The 20,100-nt window shown below is 39.2% G+C and overlaps 1 protein-coding gene across 2 annotated transcripts; it reads left to right on the forward strand.

Annotated features, from left to right (window-relative positions):
- The first annotated feature begins 719 nt into the window (after positions 1–719).
- Positions 720–17,051, forward strand: LOC145408617 (tyrosyl-DNA phosphodiesterase 2-like). Of its 2 annotated transcripts, XM_080279307.1 has the most exons (9): positions 720–843; positions 4,436–4,522; positions 8,158–8,246; positions 8,800–8,946; positions 9,351–9,561; positions 10,279–10,449; positions 11,974–12,081; positions 13,638–13,802; positions 16,645–17,051. In XM_080279307.1, exons 1-9 carry the CDS (start codon positions 763–765, stop codon positions 16,759–16,761), a joined length of 1,176 nt encoding a protein of 391 aa, XP_080135433.1. In that variant the 5' UTR covers positions 720–762; the 3' UTR covers positions 16,762–17,051. The 2 variants fall into 2 exon arrangements, with proteins under 2 accessions (XP_080135433.1, XP_080135432.1); XM_080279306.1 differs by lacking the exon at positions 13,638–13,802.
- The last annotated feature ends 3,049 nt before the right edge of the window (positions 17,052–20,100 follow it).

Here is a 20,100-nt window from a genome sequence, read left to right on the forward strand (position 1 = left end):
AAACCAACTTTAACGTATGGAAGTGAAGCTTGGACCTTGTTGGAGGGACAGAAGTCAAGAGTAAGAGCAGTGGAAATGAGTTATTTGGGGGGAGCATGTGGTGTCACGTGAGAGACAGACTGACAAATGAGAAAGTGAAAGAGCGTTGGGGTGTGGATGTGGAAATGATAGAAGAAACACACTGAGGTGGTTTGGCCATGTGGAGAGGATGGAGAGTGAGAGACTAACAAGGAGCGTGTATGTGAGTGAGATGGAGGGGGGGGAGAGGGAGGGGAAGGCCACGGATGAGATGGAGGAATGGAGAGGTATATGAGAGAGGGGTGTAAGTTGGGGGCAGTGCGACATGGAAGTGATTTGTCTGTGGGGAAGGCGTTTGGTAGTAGATAGATAGTGTGTGTGTGTGTGTGTGTGTGTGTGTGTGTGTGTGTGTGATTCAAATCATTCCATATAATGGTAACATGAAGGATCTCCATTGATTTATGAGGGGTTAAAGGTTTATGCTGAACCTGTCGTTTTCTCTTATTTTGAGTTCAACATTTTCTCTTATTGTACACATTCACATCTCAGAGACTGGAAATATTTCCGTGTATTGAAGTTTGGAGCGATAGAAATTATTGAAGTGCAAAGAAACAGTTTTAAAAATGCTGCCAGTGAGGCTGTTTCTTATATATTATGAATTATAAACAGTAAATAGGTATATTTATGTTTTTATTTGGACAGTCCCGCGGGTGAGAGGAGTTGAGCTTCTACAACAGCGGCAAAATGAGTGACCCTGAGCAGAGTGTAATTGCTTTGGATGATGAAGAAGAGGATGAAGATATTCCTGACGTGGCCACTTGTCAGGTGAGCTGAGACAAATGGCTCGATAGAAAACTAACTGTTTTAGATTGTCTTGAGGGTTTTCCCAGAAAAGAAGATCGATGTTATTTTTGTTGGGTCACCGAAACTCGTGGGTTCTCATATTTCTTTGTTTAATTAGCCACCTTCCATCTAATTACCGCCGCTTTTTAAAAAATCAAATGTTCTCCAGGGTGTGAGTGAGCCGAATGACCTGTTCATTCAATAAGGTGGCTAGTTCATGCGATATTGCATTGGCGAACATCATTGGTTCTGTTGTGAAGAGAGCGCGCGTTTGTATGTCCAGTTTTCAGTCATCTGATGCAGTAATTCGTAATTTAAATATAGTGTTGCATAACTCTTTTCCCTCGTCCATGCTTTGTAACTTAATACTGTACCTGTCACTTTATCACGTCTTGGATCGTATGACCCCCATCTTCCATGTTTTATTTCCAGGGTGACTTTTATTTATTTTTATTTATAACTATGATTATTACACATATGAAGCCAAACAAGATATAACCAAATCTTGAGGGTCATTAACTTCAGCCCCCTGGCATCCTTTGTCTGTAAACTAGGTTTTCTTGGCTATGTTTGATTTACATACTGTTCATAAAAATTACTACACACTAGGGTTCAACGAAATACTGAATCAGCGGTCATTTATGGAATCGGCACTTCTGTTAGGAAAATTATTATAATTTTTATCGCCATAGAGGTTCCCACACACCTAATTATCTGATATCCAGTCAAAATTTTGTGTTTAACTTAATATAAAATCAGGATTCAGTGTAAAAACTTACTAAAGTTAGTAGAAATGGTTTGCTTTTAGCTTGACAACTCACCTTGACATATGTCTGCTTTGTATTAATACCGTATTGATTTAATATGCAAATATATTTACTGGCACTATTAGCTAATCAATACTTATGCAAAATAGAAGTCTGTCAAGGCATGTTGGCAGTTTGTCCATCTGTTTATTGTCAGATGCTTTAAGACCGTAAGGGGTGGCCACAAACAAATCGCCTCCATGTTGCCCTGTCCCTTGCCATTTCACTACCCTGCTCACAGCTTACATACCCCTCTCTCATATACCTCTCCACTCCATCTCTCCATCTCATCCTTGGCCTTTCCCTCCCTCTTCTCCCCTTCGTCTCACTCACATACACTCTCCTCATCAATCTCTCGCTCTCCATACCCTCCACATGGCCAAACCACCTCACTGTGTTTCTCCTAATGCTTCCTGTCACATCCACAGCCACACCACAATGCTCCTTCACTTCCTCATTTGTCAGTTGGTCTCTCCATATGACTCCACATGCTCCTCTCACGTAACCTAAATGGAAAAATCGGCTAGCTTCAGCGCATTTTCTTTCTAAATCCTTATTTTTTATTGATAGTAAAACAAAGTACAAATTTTTTGCCGGATTTCAGATAATTAGGTGGGTATGAATGTATATGGCGAAAAAAATTATCTATCTATCTATTGCCAGACGCCTCAATCCTGTTTGGGGTGGCCACAAACAAATCGCCTCCAAGTCGCCCTGTCCCCTGCCATTTCACTGCCCTGCTCCCAACTCACACCCCCCTCTCTCATATACCTCTCCACCCCATCCCTCCATCTCATCCTCGGCCTCTCCCTCCCTCTTCCCCCCTCCACCTCACTCACATACACTCTCTTCGTCAGTCTTTCACCCTCCATCCTCTCCACATGGCCAAACCACCTCAGTGTGTTCCTCATAACGCTTCCTATCACATCCACATCAACACCACAACGCTTCTTTATATTTTCATTCGTCAGCCTGTCTCTCCATGTGACTCCACAGGCTCCTCTTAAATAACTCATTTCCACTGCTCTCACTCTTGACTTGTCCTTCCAACAACGTCCAAGCTTCACTGCCATACATTAGAGTTCGTATCACAATACTGTTATGTAGTAACTATATTTTCCTATTAAAAGTGCCAATTTGGTAAATGACCGCAGATTCAGTATTTTGTTGTACTGTACACAACTCCTATTATGCTTCACACTTACTGTTTCCAGCACCTGTTGATCAGCACATCATAAGACTGGTAGCATGAGCATCATTTGGACTTTTTTTTTTTTTTTTTTTTATGTCTTATGGTTTTATCACCTCTAGTCATGCTGTACATTTACCTCAGTATCGTAATCAGTGCTACATTTAAAGCAGATTCTGGTAATGATATAATTTATTGTGATACTCTAATGACGATTTTCTTTTTTTAGAATTGCCTCATATGTAATTTTCCTCCCCTCTTACTATGTTGTGTTGTTATTGTTATTTGTGTAGCTAATTTAATAGCAGTACATACTATACTGTAGCTTGTAATGCCTTCCATAATAATTTAAATCCTTGAACAGCTTGGTTTTTTCCCTTAATTGCATTTTTTTTTTAAATTGTATCTTCTGTCTTTTGCCAGACAAAGTTATTTGTTTTACAGGGAGGGGCAACTAGAATAAAATAATAGTAGACTGATGAAAGCAATGAAATGGCTTCTAGTACAGTAACCCTTCTATAATTTGGATTAATTGAGGGGAACCCTATGTCGAATTATCCAAAAATCTGAATTATTGGAGCTCATGCTTGCCCCTATCCCAAAATCACACCCATGCTCACTAAAACGTGGCTTTTTCACAAAAACATTGAACAGTACAGTATATTATTACTTTATACTCAAAGAGTGCAAAATACAATAAATAAAATAGTGTCAAACCTTGATAATGAAGTCTTGCAACACAGTAGTAGAGTACAGTAAACTTAACTGTACTGAAGGTACTGTACAGTTCTTAAATATTACGTTTATTACTACACTTATTACAACAAAAACTGTTCATGTCCACTTATTGCTGGAACCCTTTTCAGATTTGTCTCGCTTAATTCGAAATTCTATCCCAATTAAAATTATTTGTCATGTGGTCAAAAAAGACCTGAATTAACCGATTTCCGAATTGTTTGGGTTCGAAGTAGAGAGGGTTTACTGTATGTAGCTACCATATCTTGTAAAGGTAGTTTTTAATTCAGGTTGTTTAATCATGTGACTCACCAGTCTTAAGCCATAGAAAATATAGTAGGCTACCAGTGTATGGCAGTCGCGGTAAATGGGTTAACCTATGTAGCTGCAAATTTTAGACTCCTTCCCCCCCCAGACAGACAAAACGCTTTGTTGAGTTTTCAGAAAACCCCCATAGTTAAAGGATTAATGGAAAACTTACAGTGGTTTAACTTATTATGGTCACATTTAATTATCTAGATGAGAGCTATTGTGTTAGCCTGTGGCAGATTTTACTCCACTATGGCTATTCTCATAAAGGTTAAGCACCAGTAACGTAATCTGTATTGTATTTTTAAGTATTTTCAGTAGCTACTCTGTATTCATACCTGTATACTGTATATAAACTCTATATTCTTACCTATATGCTGTATATAAACTCAGTACAGTATTAGCACTTATGTGTCTAATAAATTTGACGTGCATCATGTTTTATCTTTAGATTCTCACAGATATTGGTAATTGATGTAAATTTGTATCAGAAATATGTACTTATCCCTGCTTTCATTCTCACTGCTGCTCTTAGAGACTGGTGGAACAGTTTGCCGAGATTACTGGGACAGATGAAGCCTGCGCTCAGTTCTACCTCCAGGACCGCAAATGGGACCTTGAGGTATGGTAATGCTGCAAAAGTAGTAGCACCATGAGAAAACTCTGATTTTAATGACAGTCTCTGTGGTACAGTATTTAGCTTTTTTGTTTCTTTTTCTACGTATCGTAGAAACCATGTTTTTTGTTGTTAACTTATGCCATAGTGGAATCAAGAATGGTGTTACTGTGAATTTTCATTAATTTGTTGGTATTACTATGATTTTTCATTAATTCATTACCAATCACACACAGCCTTTTCATGTTTTCTGTTGGGGTGAGTCTTCCACAGGTTACAGTAGCTACTGTTGTTTTTCCAAGATTACCTCTGACCAATGCAAGAAAGTTTTGGTTTAATCACGCTTGTTCTAATGCTGTCTGCGACAAGGAGAGGGCCTATAAAAGGTACCGGAGCCAACCCACCCCAGAATCACATCTTTTATATGTTTCTTCCAGGAATCCTGCTAAGTCTGTTCTTCGCTCTGCTAAAAATAGTTTCATCCTTACTAATGCTTTCAACTCTCCAACTCGAATTCTTCCTGCTCCTTCTGGCACCTTGCTGGAAACCTTTCTAACAACTTTACCTCATCATCCTTCCCTCCTCTTTTCTACTTTGATGGCTCTGTAGCTATTCTTCTACTGATAAAGCAGATCTCTTCACTCTGACTTTCTCCTCCAATTCCACCTTAGACAATTCCGGTGCCGTTCCTCCATCACTTCCCCCCTCTGACTTTCTCATGGCTGACATTAAAATTTCTTCAGCTGATGTATTTTCTGCCATCACAGGCCTCAGTACTAATATCGGTAAGGCATATGGGCCTGATGGAGTCCCTCCTGTTGTTCTCAAGAACTGTGCTTCTGTACTTACACCTTGCCTAGGCAAACTCTTTCGCCTTTGTCTGTCAACTTGTACCTTTCCTTCTTGCTGGAAGTCTGCTCTTATTCAGCCAGTCCCAACCCTCTATCATCCAGTTGCTTTAACATCTTGTATCTCAAAAGTTTTCGAGTCAATTCTTAATAGAAAAATTTTAAAGCATCTTTCCTATCACAACCTTCTTTCTGATCGTCAGTATGGGTTCTGTCAGGGATGCTTCACTGGCAATCTTCTCACCTACCTTTCAGACTCCTGGTCATCCTCCTTTCGGGACTTTGGCAAAAGCTTTGCCATTGCACTTGACATCTCAAAGGCTTTCGATCGAGTCTGGCATAAATCTTTAATTTCCAAACTGCCCTCTTTCTATCTGTGCCTTCATCTCTAGCTTCCTTTTTGGTCATTCTGTAGCCACTATTGTAGAAGACCATCGTTCTTCTTCTTGATCTATCTATATTGGTGTTCCTCAGGGCTCTGTCCTATCACCAACGCTCTTCCTTTTATTCATCAGTGACCTTCTAAGCTGTACATCTAACCCTATCCACTCATACACTGATGACTCCACCCATCACCTTTCCATTCGGTTCCCGCAATGTCCATCTCAGCAGTTACTTCAACAAACAAGGGATGAATATATGGCACACCTAATGTCTGACTGGGGTAAAAATAATCTGGTTGTATTTAATGCATCAAAGACTCAGTTTTTACACCTATCAACCCGACAAAATCTTCTACAGGTATACCCACTAATGTTTAATAATATTCAGCTTAATCCTGCATCATCGTTGAACATGCTTGGAGTTTCATTTACTCGGGGACTTATCTTGGCAAGATCATATCACATCTCCTGTAAAATCTGCTTCCAAGAGATTGGGCGTGCTAAGTCGACTCCGTTCCTTCTTTACCCCTGCACAATTGTTGACTCTATACAGAGGTTTTATCCGCCCCTGTGTGGCGTACAACTCTCATGTGTGGGGAGGCTCCCCACATACAGCTCTTCTCAATAGGATGGAGTCAAAGGCTTTTTGTCTCATTAACTCTTCTCCTTTTACTGACTCCTTCAAGCTCTGTCTCTTCGTTGCACCGTTGCATCTTTATCTCTTTTCTATCGCTACTTCAGTGGTCACTGTTCCTCTGAATTGTCTGCATGCATTCCTTCACCTCTACGACGGGCGCGTATCACCCGTCTAGCAGCAAACTCTCATCGCTTTTCTCTCTGACTCTCTAATACAAGAGTTAACCATTACTCCCAGTCCTTCATTTATGCAACAGGTCAACTCTGGGACAGTCTCCCTCTGTGTGTATTTCTTGCTTCCTATGATCTCCAGTCTTTCAAATGCAGTGTGTCCAGGCATCTCGAAATGATCAGATCTTGAATTTGGCTCTCTCTTGTATTTTGTTTTTCTCTTGGAAGGAACAATAATTGCAGGCTCGCGGGCTTTGGTTTCTTCTTCCTCCCTTAAAAAAAAAAAAAAAAAAAAAAATGGTGACCACCATCCACTCACTTGCTGTAGTGCTGCCTGCATTTTCCTTCACCTTTATCATTCTTTTTCTTTATCTGCCCTCCTGTCTTTCTGTTTCTCCCATTATTTCTGTCACTTTTTATTGGTCTTCTTTCTTTTTCAGGTGGGTTTACATTGAGTGACAAGCCCAATGGTCTCCTGTAAATCAGGAAACCATTTACAATGCTGTTCAGTGCTGGGTGGTAACCATGTAATCATCTCACACGTGTTCCCTACATGTCAGCAAGTGGGTTGGTGGAGGGTTAGTGCCCCTTCCCGTAAAACAACTAACTTAAAGACAAATAGCCACCCCTTACAGTATTATGGCATCTGGCTATAGTTAGGCAGATAGATGGTAGTTGGCCCTGGATAGACAGTGGGAATGCAGAATAGATAAGCTGTTGAGTTAGATTATTAGAACATCAGTTGAGATAATAAGTACTGATGGGTTTAGCAGTAACAGACTTTATCAGTTGTTATTGGTGTGGGAGAAAAAGCAGACATTGTAGTTCTAAATGTAATTTGGTTGAGTGAATAACTGAACTGGCAATTAAAATTGCATGAACGTGCGAACTGCATGCATTTTGGTCAGGTAACAAGTACAGGTCATCCCCCACTTACGAACAGGTTACATTCTGAGAAACTGCTTGTAAGTCGATTTTTCGTAACTCAAAAATGCATTTAATACACCTAACCAACTGAACATCATAGCCTAGCCAAGCCTTTTAAACATGCTTAGAACACTTACATTAGCCATCAGTTGGGCAAAGTTATTAACACAAAGCCTGTTTTATAATGAAGCATTGAGTATCTCATGTAATTCCATGTAATTTATTGAATATTTTACTGAAAGTACAAATTCGTAAGTGCAAAAATTTTTTTGACATTGTAAGTGGGGGACAATCTGTATTGTATAATGTTTAAATGTGAGGTAATAAGAACTTTATGGTATAAGAGCATTCCAGGAGATTTCCATATGGTGGCAGGCTGATTGGTAGAAATTAGGCACCGTCATTAGCATAAATTCACCAGCAGCTCTGCCAGCATAATGTCCTGCCTTACATGTTACACATTCTTCCCTGATATCAGAGTGTCCTTTCTTATCTAGAATGTTGATGAACCTTTGTTCATGATAGTACCATATGTGCAGTATTTGACATGAGACTAGGGACTTAAATGGTTGATCAGTGTTGTAGCCAGTTATTTGTCATATTTGTCATAGATAAAAGTAATTTGAGGTGCTGGCATGATGATGATAGACATTAATTATGGTTACTCTCCCCCCAGCGGTCGGTAAATGCATTCTTTGAGGCATCCAGCGGAGGAATCAGAGTTCTTAATGATGGGGCTGAGCCAGAAGTGGTTGTCACATTTGAGTAAGTAGCATTGTGTTAACCCCTTGTATACTGTACTGCAGTAACATTTTGTGGTACCTTTGTACCTTGTAAAAAAATGTCTGTGGCACATCACAGAACCTGAGCATTATTTAATTGATGTGTTGGAGGCAACCTGGAATGTGGTATTTCGCCTACATGGTACCCTTGTGTTGACATCAGCACCAACACTGCGGAAGAATACAATGACATTGTGTTGCTGTGGTAAAAAAAAAGGTTACAAAAGCTAAGTGGATATGAGTGAAGTTGATGAAAAAGTTAAAAGTATGTTTACTGTTTTTTCCCCCCATACTTTAGAGTCTCATCCTGTGGGGACTTCTAAACATTACACTGTATTACATAATACTGTATATCGTTCATTTATATTTGCCCTTATACATCTAGTTACCACACATCCATGTCCTTCACCATTATTGGTAGAGAACACTAGAGTAAAACATTTAGTTGTTATTGAAATAATTGAGTACTGTAGAGATTTATGAAAAGATCAGGCACTGGCAAGTCCCTGTAATGATATGAGTAATTTTGGCTACAGCTCCAAGCTTGTATCAGCCCTGGAGGAGCAGGGTGAATTGACGCTTGAACCACCAAAAGATTTCCGCCTCATCACCTGGAACATTGATGGCCTAGATGACAAGAGTCTCAAAAAGCGTACCAAGGCTGTTGCAAAAATAATTCAAATGTAAGTAACTGTGTATTCAGAGGGTTGCTAAAGATTGTTTTGGGCCTTTTTTCTTTTCCAAGGCTGTCCTTCAGTTTGGTGAAATTATTAACTCAGTTGATTACAGTACAGTATTTCTTTTATTGATTATAGGCATAGACGTGTTAGCCTGTTCTGTAATGCCCAGCAGTCCTCCTTCACTTACTACTACATCAGCACTAATAGCTACTGTCCATATTTATTTTTTTTTTAATGCAGAAAGAAAGAACCCAAAGCAGATAACCAAAATAAGAAAGTTTGGTGCTGCTAGTACAGTACTGACATAGGAGAAAAGGAAGGTTTGTAAAGTGCCATTGTGAGGTGCAATATTAAGTCACGTGTGAATTGTAATTCTGTATCTCTTTTTTTCCATTTATCTTATATAGGGAGAAAGCAGACATAGTGCTATTGCAGGAGGTGGTGCCATTTACTCTGAGCTACTTGAGAGACCTTCTGCCACAATTTGCCTTTGTGGTGGGCAACACAAGTGATTACTTCACAGCCACGCTTCTCCGTCGCACGACAGTACACTTTGATGCCCACACAATTATTCCCTACCCTAACACTCGGATGGGCAGGAATCTTCTTTCTGTCCAGGTGAGGCACTTGTGAATATGTCGGGTCCAAATGGGTCCTCTGTAATGGTCATTCCAGATATAGACTGGACAGTCAAGCATTAGTCTAAGAACCAAGAAAATGAAATTGTACAAGCTGTTCATCTTAGTCATGACATTGCCAGTGTAGAAATATTGCACTATTTGTTGAGTAAAAATAGTCCTCTGACTATTTTATAGTATCTGGTAGGCTGAACTACTTAGTACAAAGTATTTCAAACACAAAGCAGTTTGTGGATCAAGTTTATACACATGGCTCACTTCCTACATATGTTAACAAATTGTGACTATTAACCTCTTCAGTCTGATGGGCTTATTTTTCCAGTTGGCTCTTTTCTACTTATAGATTATTGTATTCAGCTTTGGAGAGACCATGAACTGGAGGAGTTTCTGTTTCCTCTTTCACTACATAGGGTGCAGTTCCAGTCTGCATAAAATAGCCTGCAGATAGCCAAAACAAACATTCTATTGGATGAACAAGGTTAATAGGCCAGAAAATCCCTACAGCCGTGACACCCTAGCTAGTTAACGTAGACCGTTTTAAGGCATCATGACCATGCAGAGGACATGGACCAGATGCTGAATAAAGAATCACGGAACAGAGATTTCATATCGAGAAGAAAGTAGTGTACAACTAACTTATCATCATCAGATTTTTAACTACATATCTAGCCACAATCTTCCCCCCCTTCTCATTCAGGCCCACATAGGAGATGTGAAGCTACATATACTCAACACCCACTTGGAGAGCACAGCAGAGTTTGCTAAAGAACGGTCGGAACAACTGCGTAAGGGTCTGGACAAAGTCACGTCCAGCTCCCCAGATGTTACTGCACTGTTGGGTGGTGACCTCAACCTCAGGGACAAAGAGGTACAGTAGCAGGAGAGACAGTTGAAAGACAGAGGGGTGAAATGGAAAGGGTTTTGTAGTACAGTACCTTGAGAAGGCTTGAATGGTTTTGTGACAGTTTTAGCAAGCCATGTATTAATACAGTAAACTCTTGATATAATGAAATAATTGAGAGGAAAGTCTGATGTTGTATCCAGTAATTCATATTATCTGATTTCAGGGTGAGTTGGGGGGGGATGTGAAACCATGGTTTGGTATATAGCATATGCTAAATGTTTGGTGGGTACCTTACAAACAGACATATTCATGCTTCTGTATTTCATTACGGTACTCTATGGGTTTATAGTGTACCTTGATATTGTGTAACTAAATATTAAATATTTTCAGTCAATAATATACCAAACAAAAATACTGTAGTGGTTAATAAAATTTACTATTTATTTACCAACGCATATTTGGTTGTTTGGTCAGCCCCTGCATCACCTCATAAAACCAGCCCTTTGTGCGGTTTGTCTGAAGTTCATTCAGTAGGACCCCGGTGGTCATTTTATATATAGTTCAGGTTATTAAGGTTTGGTATGGTGAGGGTTTATTGTCATGTGCATCTTATGAGGTTTTCATATTAGGAATGGGAGATTCTTATTTACATAGGCATGTGACAACACCATTGTCTGATTAATGTTTCTGAAGCAATTTAGTGGCTCTGTGATATAGGAGAGGGATTTGGGAATGAAGACTTATCTCTCTGATATACTGTACACAAGGTAAAGAAAGTATCACGTAGGAGGGGTACGATGATAACTGAAATGATCAATATACAGTACCTTGTGTATTACTTGGAGAATGAAGTGATTATCATCTGAGTATGCATCCAATAACACTATCAACCATAAATTGTCATATGAAACCTATCTATGACATGCTTATGTAGAATGTTTGACAACAAGGGGGGGAAAATCATTAAACATTTCTAGAGTCCATCATCCTTGGCATCAAATTGTTTCGGGCCAAATGTGTGCCGATACTTTTTTTTTTACCTTGTGTACATTTATTCTGAAAGATATAAAAGAACTTTTTTTTTTTTTTTTTTTTTTTTTTTTTTTCCATACCCTTTAGGATTAATATATAAGGAAACAGGCTAAGGTTAGTGAATGAATTTGCAGGAAAACAACTACCAAGTCATTACAGGGTATGCTCACAAGAAAAGAAAATTGGTAAATACATCGATCATTGGAGAATTGTCTTTTATTCTAGTACAGTATATGCCAATTAAAATCTGACATCATAGGTTAACAGTGGTATGCCTAAACTTGAAGTTGTGAAGAGGAAGGTAAATTCCTAGTTTCTTATTATATAATCTGAGGCACATAACAAACATATGGTGTGTTTGGCCTGTTTGTATCATTGCTGACTGTACTTTGTAACGTGGCATGCAGGCTGATCAAGTCTAATGACCACAGGTGTACCATAAATGTTTGTTGAAAATTAAGGGCTTGATTCCCTCCTCCTCATCTCAGATATAATAATCCAGCCCTTAACTTCTAGATTGGGCCTCAAGGGTTGCCAAAGGGCGTATTAGATTTGTGGGAGGCTTGTGGACGGCGGGAGGAGTGCAAGTACACTTGGGACACGCAGCGCAACACTAACAAAGAGGTAAGTCCAAGTTTTTTTTTTTTTTTTTTTTTTTTTTTTTTTAATGTGAGGAAGAAGGAACCAAAGGCAATGAGCCCGCAATACTGTTCCCTCCAAGAGAAAAACAAAATACAAGAGAGAGCCAAATTCAAGATCCATTCATTTTGAGATGCCTGGACACACTGCGTTTGAAAGACTGGAGATCATAGGAAGCAGGAAATACAGACAGAGGGAGACAGTTCCAGTGTTGACCTGTTGCATAAATGAAGGACTGGGAGTAACAGTTAACTCTTGCATTAGAGAGTTGGACAGAAAAGGGGTGAGAGTTTGCTGCTAGACGGGTGATACGCGCCCGTCGTAGAAGTGGAAGAATGCATGCAGACAGTCCAAAGGAACAGTGACCATTGAAGTAGCGATAGAAAAGAGATAGAGATGCAACATTGCGGCGAAGAGACAGAGGTTGAAGGGAGTCAGTAAGAGGGGAGAGTTAATGAGACGAAAAGCCTTTGACTCCACTCTATTGAGAAGAGCTGTATGTGGGGAGCCTCCCCATACATGAGAGTTGTACTCCACACAGGGGCAGATAAAACCCCTGTATAGAGTCAACAATTGTGCAGGGGTAAAGAAGGAATGGAGTAGGCTTAGCACACCCACGGGGCCACAACAGCAAAAACAAATAATACCAGTATGCCATATATAGTAGCTACTGATTTTTTTATAATTTTTAATATTTTGTGCAAGTTTCATATATTAGATTTCAAAGAAATTTCTGGTAATAGTGGAAATTGAGCACAATTTACATGTTATAGTGTTAGTACAGTAAAAGTCCTCCAGTCTGACCACCAATTATCAGAATATCCCAATACTCCAAATTTTTCAAGGCAAAATTTTTCAATTGTTTCTGGGCTTATTTCTAATTTTTCTGGGCTCTACCTAAGGATTCTCTGGCTTGGAATTGCACTTGGACTTGGATATACCTGTCTGCAACTATTCACCAACACTTCTATGCATTTCCAATGAGTAAAACAATAACCCATATAATTTTAAGTATTTATTTGATGGTTATGTACATATTTCTAATGTTTTCAAAGGTCCCTTCAATAGTCCAAAAAACCCTCGGTCCCCTGCCATTCGGATTACTGTACAGGACATTTACTGAGTGTTGTGTAAATAATTATGTTATATCATGGATATGTATCTTCATGTTGGAATTACTGATCTGTTCTTGACAGTAATACATTACTTATCAATGTTTCTTATGTAGTAAAAAGTTACTGGTGTGAGATTACTACTTGTCGTAGCTTGGGTGACAGGATAAGTAAGCCTGTGAAACTTACTGAAACTTCAGTGTATTAGTTTCTTAACTTATTCAGGCACACTTTGTTAATTGTGCTGCTGTAATTTGCATGGCAAGTAATGGGTTCAGGGCAGTATAGACATAAAAAAATCATTGTTTCAAAGAAAATTTACCTCTTCAAGTACTAGTAGCCTGTCACTCTTTAGCTCACATGCATTAATAAATTAGTGCAACGTACTTTTACACTGGAGCTTAATTCATTTCTCCTCAAACACAACAGTTCCCAGGGCGGTTCAAGCCAAAATTGAGGTTTGATCGGGTGTACCTACGCCAGGCAGAACCTCCAGCAGTAACACCAAAGCACTTTGGCCTGGTGGGGATACAGCGGGTGTCTGGCACACAGAGCTTCCCATCAGACCATTGGGGTATTATTGTGCACTTCCAGGTGGGTAGCGTGTAAGATGGAGAACATGGGGGAGATGAGTAACTGGAAATGAAATTGTAAAAAATAGACTTTGAATCCTAGCTCTGTTCCCATATGCCCCTGATAGAAAAAGGCTATGAAGGATTGGATTAAGGATAATCAGATGAACAGCTAATCTTTTATTATCCCTGTCAAGCAGAGGAAGAATGGAACTGAGCATGCTAGTGCTGTAATATGGTAAGTAATGGCCAATTAATGTTGGTATTGGAATGGGAGTGTTAAGTCACTGGTACTGTAATTGGTACAGTATTGAAATTGGCTTATTCTTATGTGGTTCTTATGTTTTACAGTATGCACATTCTGTTAGGATATATATCATTTTTTTCCCCAAAGTGTGAAACAATGTTTTAGGCACCATGTTTTGTTCATAATTGTTAATGGTAGACAGGTATCTGAGACCAACAAAGTGAATGCCATGTTCACAGTGGGAACTACAGGAACTACTGACTCCCCATTCTGCTTGTTAAAATCACTGACTTAAGTCAGTGGTGTAAGAGCTGTGTGTGCATTTTAGATATATTTCATTTATCAGTACTGTGCTATCTTTTTTCATCATCATCATCATCATCCAGACCTCCTTTCCCACCAGTAGCAACGTCCAGACAGCCAAAGATTGCCCAATTCAATGGGCCACGCTTCCATTCATTCATCATTCAAGCCCGCAAAATCCTGGCCCCATCTGATATGCAAAAATAAAAAAAAATCATCTTCTGTAGCTTCACATGCACTTACCTGATTTTTTATTGTTCATTACTGATTATCAGTACTGTAACTCAATTTGAGGCTATAGCTACACAACTTATAGGCTAATGTATAGATAATGTTCATTTTGGGCAAAGTCTGTTTACATATAGAGTTGCATCTGTTGTATTTTGTACTTCTGTGATACCTTGGGGATTAGGTGAAATATCTGCTCTAGCAGCTTGAGTCCGTCCACTGCCGGACCAAGACCTCGGGTATGTTATTTTATTTTTTATTCCTGTGATATCTTGGTGATGATATGAAACATTTGCAGCAGCAGCTTGAGTCCATCCACTGCCAGACCAAGACCTCTCCCATTTTTTCCACTGTGGCCTATAAGCTGTTAGCCTGCTCCATCCATTTGCAGCGAATTTCTGGTTACTGCATATCGCCAACTAATCACAAGTCTGGACAAATGATACCAACATTTAGTGGAAAGTAGGAAGGATTAGCCTGATATGGATGAGATGTAAAATCTCAAAATTTTCATTACACCATAGATTGTCATTATATAATACCCCTTTCATATAATTAACTGTGGAGTAAGTATTCTGTGAAATTAGTCAAAGAACTGAATATGCTTTAAGAAAGAAAGAAAAAAAAAAAAGCTACTTAAAAGTTGTTAGTTGCTTCCCAAAACAGGCCAGAATCTAAAATACAGTATTAGGCTATGGCCACATCGAACGCGACGAGTGGGGAGGTAGTGTTGAGCGATGAGCGGCGAGGTGAGCTTCAACGCGATGCGTGTCCAAATAGGAAGCGGTTGCGACTTTTATTGTATGCGGGATGTGTTAGGAATGTAATGCTCTATGGTAGTTAGACCTGGGCAGTAAAGGAAGAGCATATTCGCAGGATCAGATGTATAGAAATGACAATGATTAGGTGGATGTGCAGTGCATCCCAGACTCAAGGCCTAGAGGGGGGCTAGGTTTATGATGGAAGAGTTGAGAGGTACGATGGGACTGGAGTGTATTGGTGTTGTGATGAGGAGAGGTAGATTGAGGTGGTTTTGGCATGTGGAGAGGATGCGGCATGATAATTGGGTGTCGAAAATTAGAAGCGTTAACGTTAGGGTAGGGTTGCAAGAGGTAGACTGAAAAAGACCTGGGAAGTCATTGAGCCTGACCTCAGGGATAAGGAACTGAATAGGGAGGCTGCTAGAGATCGAGCAGCATGGAGAGCTGCCATTAGGTGACCAAGGCCGACGCATGGAAGCATGTTGGAACCTTCAAAAATGAAACAAAACGAAACTGATTCCGTACATTAGGGATACTGGCTAAGCAGCTGTTTAGGTATCAGTTGAATTTTAAACACAGAGTTTTGATTGATTAATGTGGATTTAACAGCAGGAAAGAAAAAGGGGGGGGGGCTGTAATGTGGTGTGATGAATTTCTGTACCTTGTTGCAGGTGTAGAAGCCCCAGAAATTAAAGGAAAAAAAACAAGGGAGGCAGAATAATCCAGTACCGTATGTTTTAGTGAATGCTACTCTTTCATGCCTGAGATTCCCGACTTACAAGGGGAGATTCTTGTTAGTTTGGTATCTTTATTTAAATTTGGATGACCCTTGTTAAGTGTCAGTACAATTTCTTGACAATGTAAGGATCTAAACAATTGATCCTGGTACCATATTTATTTTCTCCTGTACCCTTTCTCAGCTGCAGATTGTGGGGAAATCAAGAGAGGGGAAGAAAACTTTTTTAACACTGATTTTCTTTCTGTTAACACCTGAATATTGTATACAGCTGAGAATGAGTCATAAGAACCTGAGTAAGTTAATACTGTCACCATTAACACTTTCATCATTGAGATAACTGTACTCAAGTAATCTGATCCAGCTAATGCTAGATGATTTTACTCAGCCATGGAGTGGGTCATAGGAATCCGAGAGCTTTAATCCATTCCTAGCCCAACAGGTTGTGAGAAAGTCGTCCAGAAGCCCCTCCTCCACAACCCATAGCACGTTCTCCACAATCCCCTGTACCTTCTTCACTACCAGTACCTCTAATAAGAGGGAACACAGGGATTAATATAAATAATTCTAATCTATTCCTTGTCTTCAGATTGTGGAAAAGTCCTCTGAAAACCGTACATCTACTTCATCTAGCTCCTCCACATCTCCCAGCACCTCCACTACCACCACCAGTAGTATCTGTGGCAAGAGGAAACACAGCAAATAACCATGTAAATAATCAAGTTGGTTTTGGATGTGATAGTATGAATGTACTGGTATGTTCCCACTTTTGATGTCTGTGCAAGAATGAAAACATGTACTGACCTAGGGTTAATGTCTGCAGTATTAAGTAACTTTAAGTGAAAACCCATGTAATTCCTCTAAAGGATTGCATGTGATACAATGACCATCTGTCATAGCGTGATTGCATATGTGAGTATGTAGCTTATAAATTCAGTTCGGTATAAATCTCAATAATTGGGTAAAACTCTGTCACTCTTGCATAATTCTGCTAACCATGGCACCATGATCTTTTTATGGAATACTGAAGTTTTTTAAATTGTTTGTTCTATATTCATTATTGTTATATTAATATTCATAGATTTTATGTGGCTTAGTACAAACTGTCAGTATTAAGTGAAGTACAGTAAGATCCCTGGTAACTGAAATTATTTTTGTGCAGCTGAGTGGGATACATGTAAATTTCATTTACCAGTGTAATATATAATAATCAAATTTTTTTCCTCTGTTTAGTTTTCAAAACATTTTCACCACAACTAATAATTTCAGATTGATATCAAGTGTTTCCTGTTTCATCCTGATGCTGTATTAAATGAATGTGCAGTTCATGTACAGATTATATTGATGTAGATGTGTCTGCAGTCAAAATAATAATTCATTTTATTACAATTCTTTCATCTCTTACCATAATCCCTGTAGTTTGCTGATGCAGACACACATAGGTATTTTGTTTAATAATATTAATGTTTCAAGAGAGAGAGAGAGAAAAAAAAAAGAGTTTAGCTGTTGTTGTTGCCCTAGGCTTATCTGAAACATGAGCTCAGTGGACTTCAGGCTGAAGCTGCCCCCATCTTGCAGTTCACCATCTTCCATTTGGGGGATAGGGAAAGAGTTAAGGGATGTTTTTATAACTGGTCATTGGAGCCTCAGTCATGTTGGTGCCACCATATGAGGCGCTGGAAGCCAGAGGGGCGACCGTGCAATTTGCTTATTTTTGGTAATTAGTTGTTGAACTTTGACATGGCTAATTATACAGTGATAAAATTATATACATTTTATTGTTTAGCTTGAAAGTCCTAGCCAAGATGATTAAGATGGTGGTAAACATGACATGTTTAAAGTACTGTATATTACAGTTTGGTAATTAGATGTCAAAGCAAATAAGCAATATGCACGGTCGCCCCTCTGGCTCGGAGCGCCTCATACGATGTCAGTGATGACTCTCTCCAACACCAGTCATCGCATCGAAGGGGTTTATTGGTGAGCATTTAATTGTTTTAATCTGAGTGATCTTTCCAGAACTAAATAAAAAGTGTATGTCAGGCTTTAAAAAAAAAAAAAAAAAAAAAAAAAAAAAAAGTATTCAAGGGCTTTAGTGGGGGATTGGTTCTTAAATATGGAACCTCCCCCCCCCCCCAGTCATATTTAACTTAAGATAGACTGCAGGGGGGTTTGATGTGAGCTGTATTAATTCCCTCACTGCTAAAGGACCCTTCTAACCTGAATAAAATAATGCAGTTGATTGACAGTGAGCATACACTACAAGAAGATGCCATGACAGTGAAGAGATTGAAAGAGTTGCTCCCCAAAACTTAGAACCACTTCTGATTTTGGTAGCACTGCCAGCACTGGTGATGGAGATGGGAGATTTTTCTTTTTCTTTTATGCCTTCCGTTCTGTAATTTCCATCAATCACTTCTTTCCTCATTTGCTTGGGGAATGTTTGGTTAAAGTCAAAAGATTTGGTGTTTTGTTATTTTGCGTTGGAAAAATGTTCATAATGATCACAAGTGTTATTGAGTTTTTATTTAGAATTTAAGCAAATCAGAAGGTGTGGAGCATTGTGGGAGGATAATTTTCATTCTACTCAGTTTTTATACCTGAACTCTAACCATAAATTCGGGGCCAGAATAGCTCAGTGGTAGCACTTGTGCTTCACAAACCTAGGGTTGGCAGTGCAAGCCCACATCAGGGTTGTGTATTTCTGGCGGGAGATGTAGCAGTCTCACCAAGGAACTCTGCTTGCCCTGCAGAGCTATATGATCCATTGGTCCTAGCTCAGGGGATTCACCTTTAACCCATGGATTGCGAGCCACAGCTCAGGCTGGGTAGCGTCACATTGCGAGCCACAGCTCAGGCTGTGCTGGCCGTGCAACACCGCTAACTACTTCACCCCTACCCAAACTTACGCATGGTGCTATTCAAAGATGGAGAGAGAGAGAGATTTTTTTTTGTTTCACCAGATGATGCCCTGGATGTTTATCTTCAAGTTTATGATAAAAGAAAGAAAAAAAAATTGTTTTTTAATTCATTTTTTAACTACGCCCCTACGTAAACTTACGCATGACCCTACACAAAGACGGAGAGAGAGATTGTTTCTTTTCACCAGATGATGGCCTGGATGTTTATCTTCAAGTTTATAATAAAAAAAAAAAGAAAAGAAAAATCCATTATTTGCGCACTGTGGGGTGGGAAAAAAGGTAATTGCGCAATCCACGGGTTAACCATGTTTCCAACACTGTCAAGTTTAATAATGTACGGTAGTATGAAAGTACCTTTATGTAATGTGTGCTTTCTGTAAATAATTGTTTGGTGTGTGTGCTGAGGTGTACATATGTTTAAGTGTAATTTTTTTTTTTTTTCCCCCCAGCAAGTATTATACGGTACTAGCCAGGGCACTCTGTGGTTGCCATTTTTATTGTATTTGAAGGAATTGGGATGTGTAGTGGTGGGTGGCACCATGAATGCATCAGTTTGAATTCTTGAGAGGTGAGTGGAAGTTTTTCAGTTATGCATTGTCACTGGGGGTGTTAGCTTATTACTTACTTTGTATGTGTGAATATGTTGACTCAGCCTCATGTCCCTACACCACACATTGGTAATAAGGATCACGTTATTATTGTACCTTTCATCTCTTGAAGCTGTTGGTATATAAGGCCCATTTTTTTAAGGTTAATGTTTTAGTAATCAGAGAGACCCAAAAAAGTATTGTAAATTTTTAGTTGAGGAAGTCGACTGCCTGCTAGTATATTCATGTGATTTTTTATTTTTTTATTTTTTTTTATTATTTTTTTTTTTTTTACTACAGTATCAAGTAGTAGTACAGCATACTCTCAATTATCCAGCATAATTCAGCCAAGCCCTATGCTGGATATTGCAAAACGCCTGATATTGCATAGTACCCCCCATCGGCTCCATATTTGGTGCTGAGCTGGATATTGTGTTATTATCCGTCTCATCCATCTATCCTATAAACTTTCCCATGAGTAAAAGTTGGAAGTTAAGTATAAAGTAAAGTAATGATAAAATACAGTAATAAAGCATC

The sequence above is a fragment of the Coenobita brevimanus genome, chromosome 78 (genome assembly GCF_032717465.1).
Source record: "Coenobita brevimanus isolate Jiangsu-jjx chromosome 78, ASM3271746v2, whole genome shotgun sequence".
NCBI lineage: Eukaryota > Metazoa > Arthropoda > Malacostraca > Decapoda > Coenobitidae > Coenobita > Coenobita brevimanus.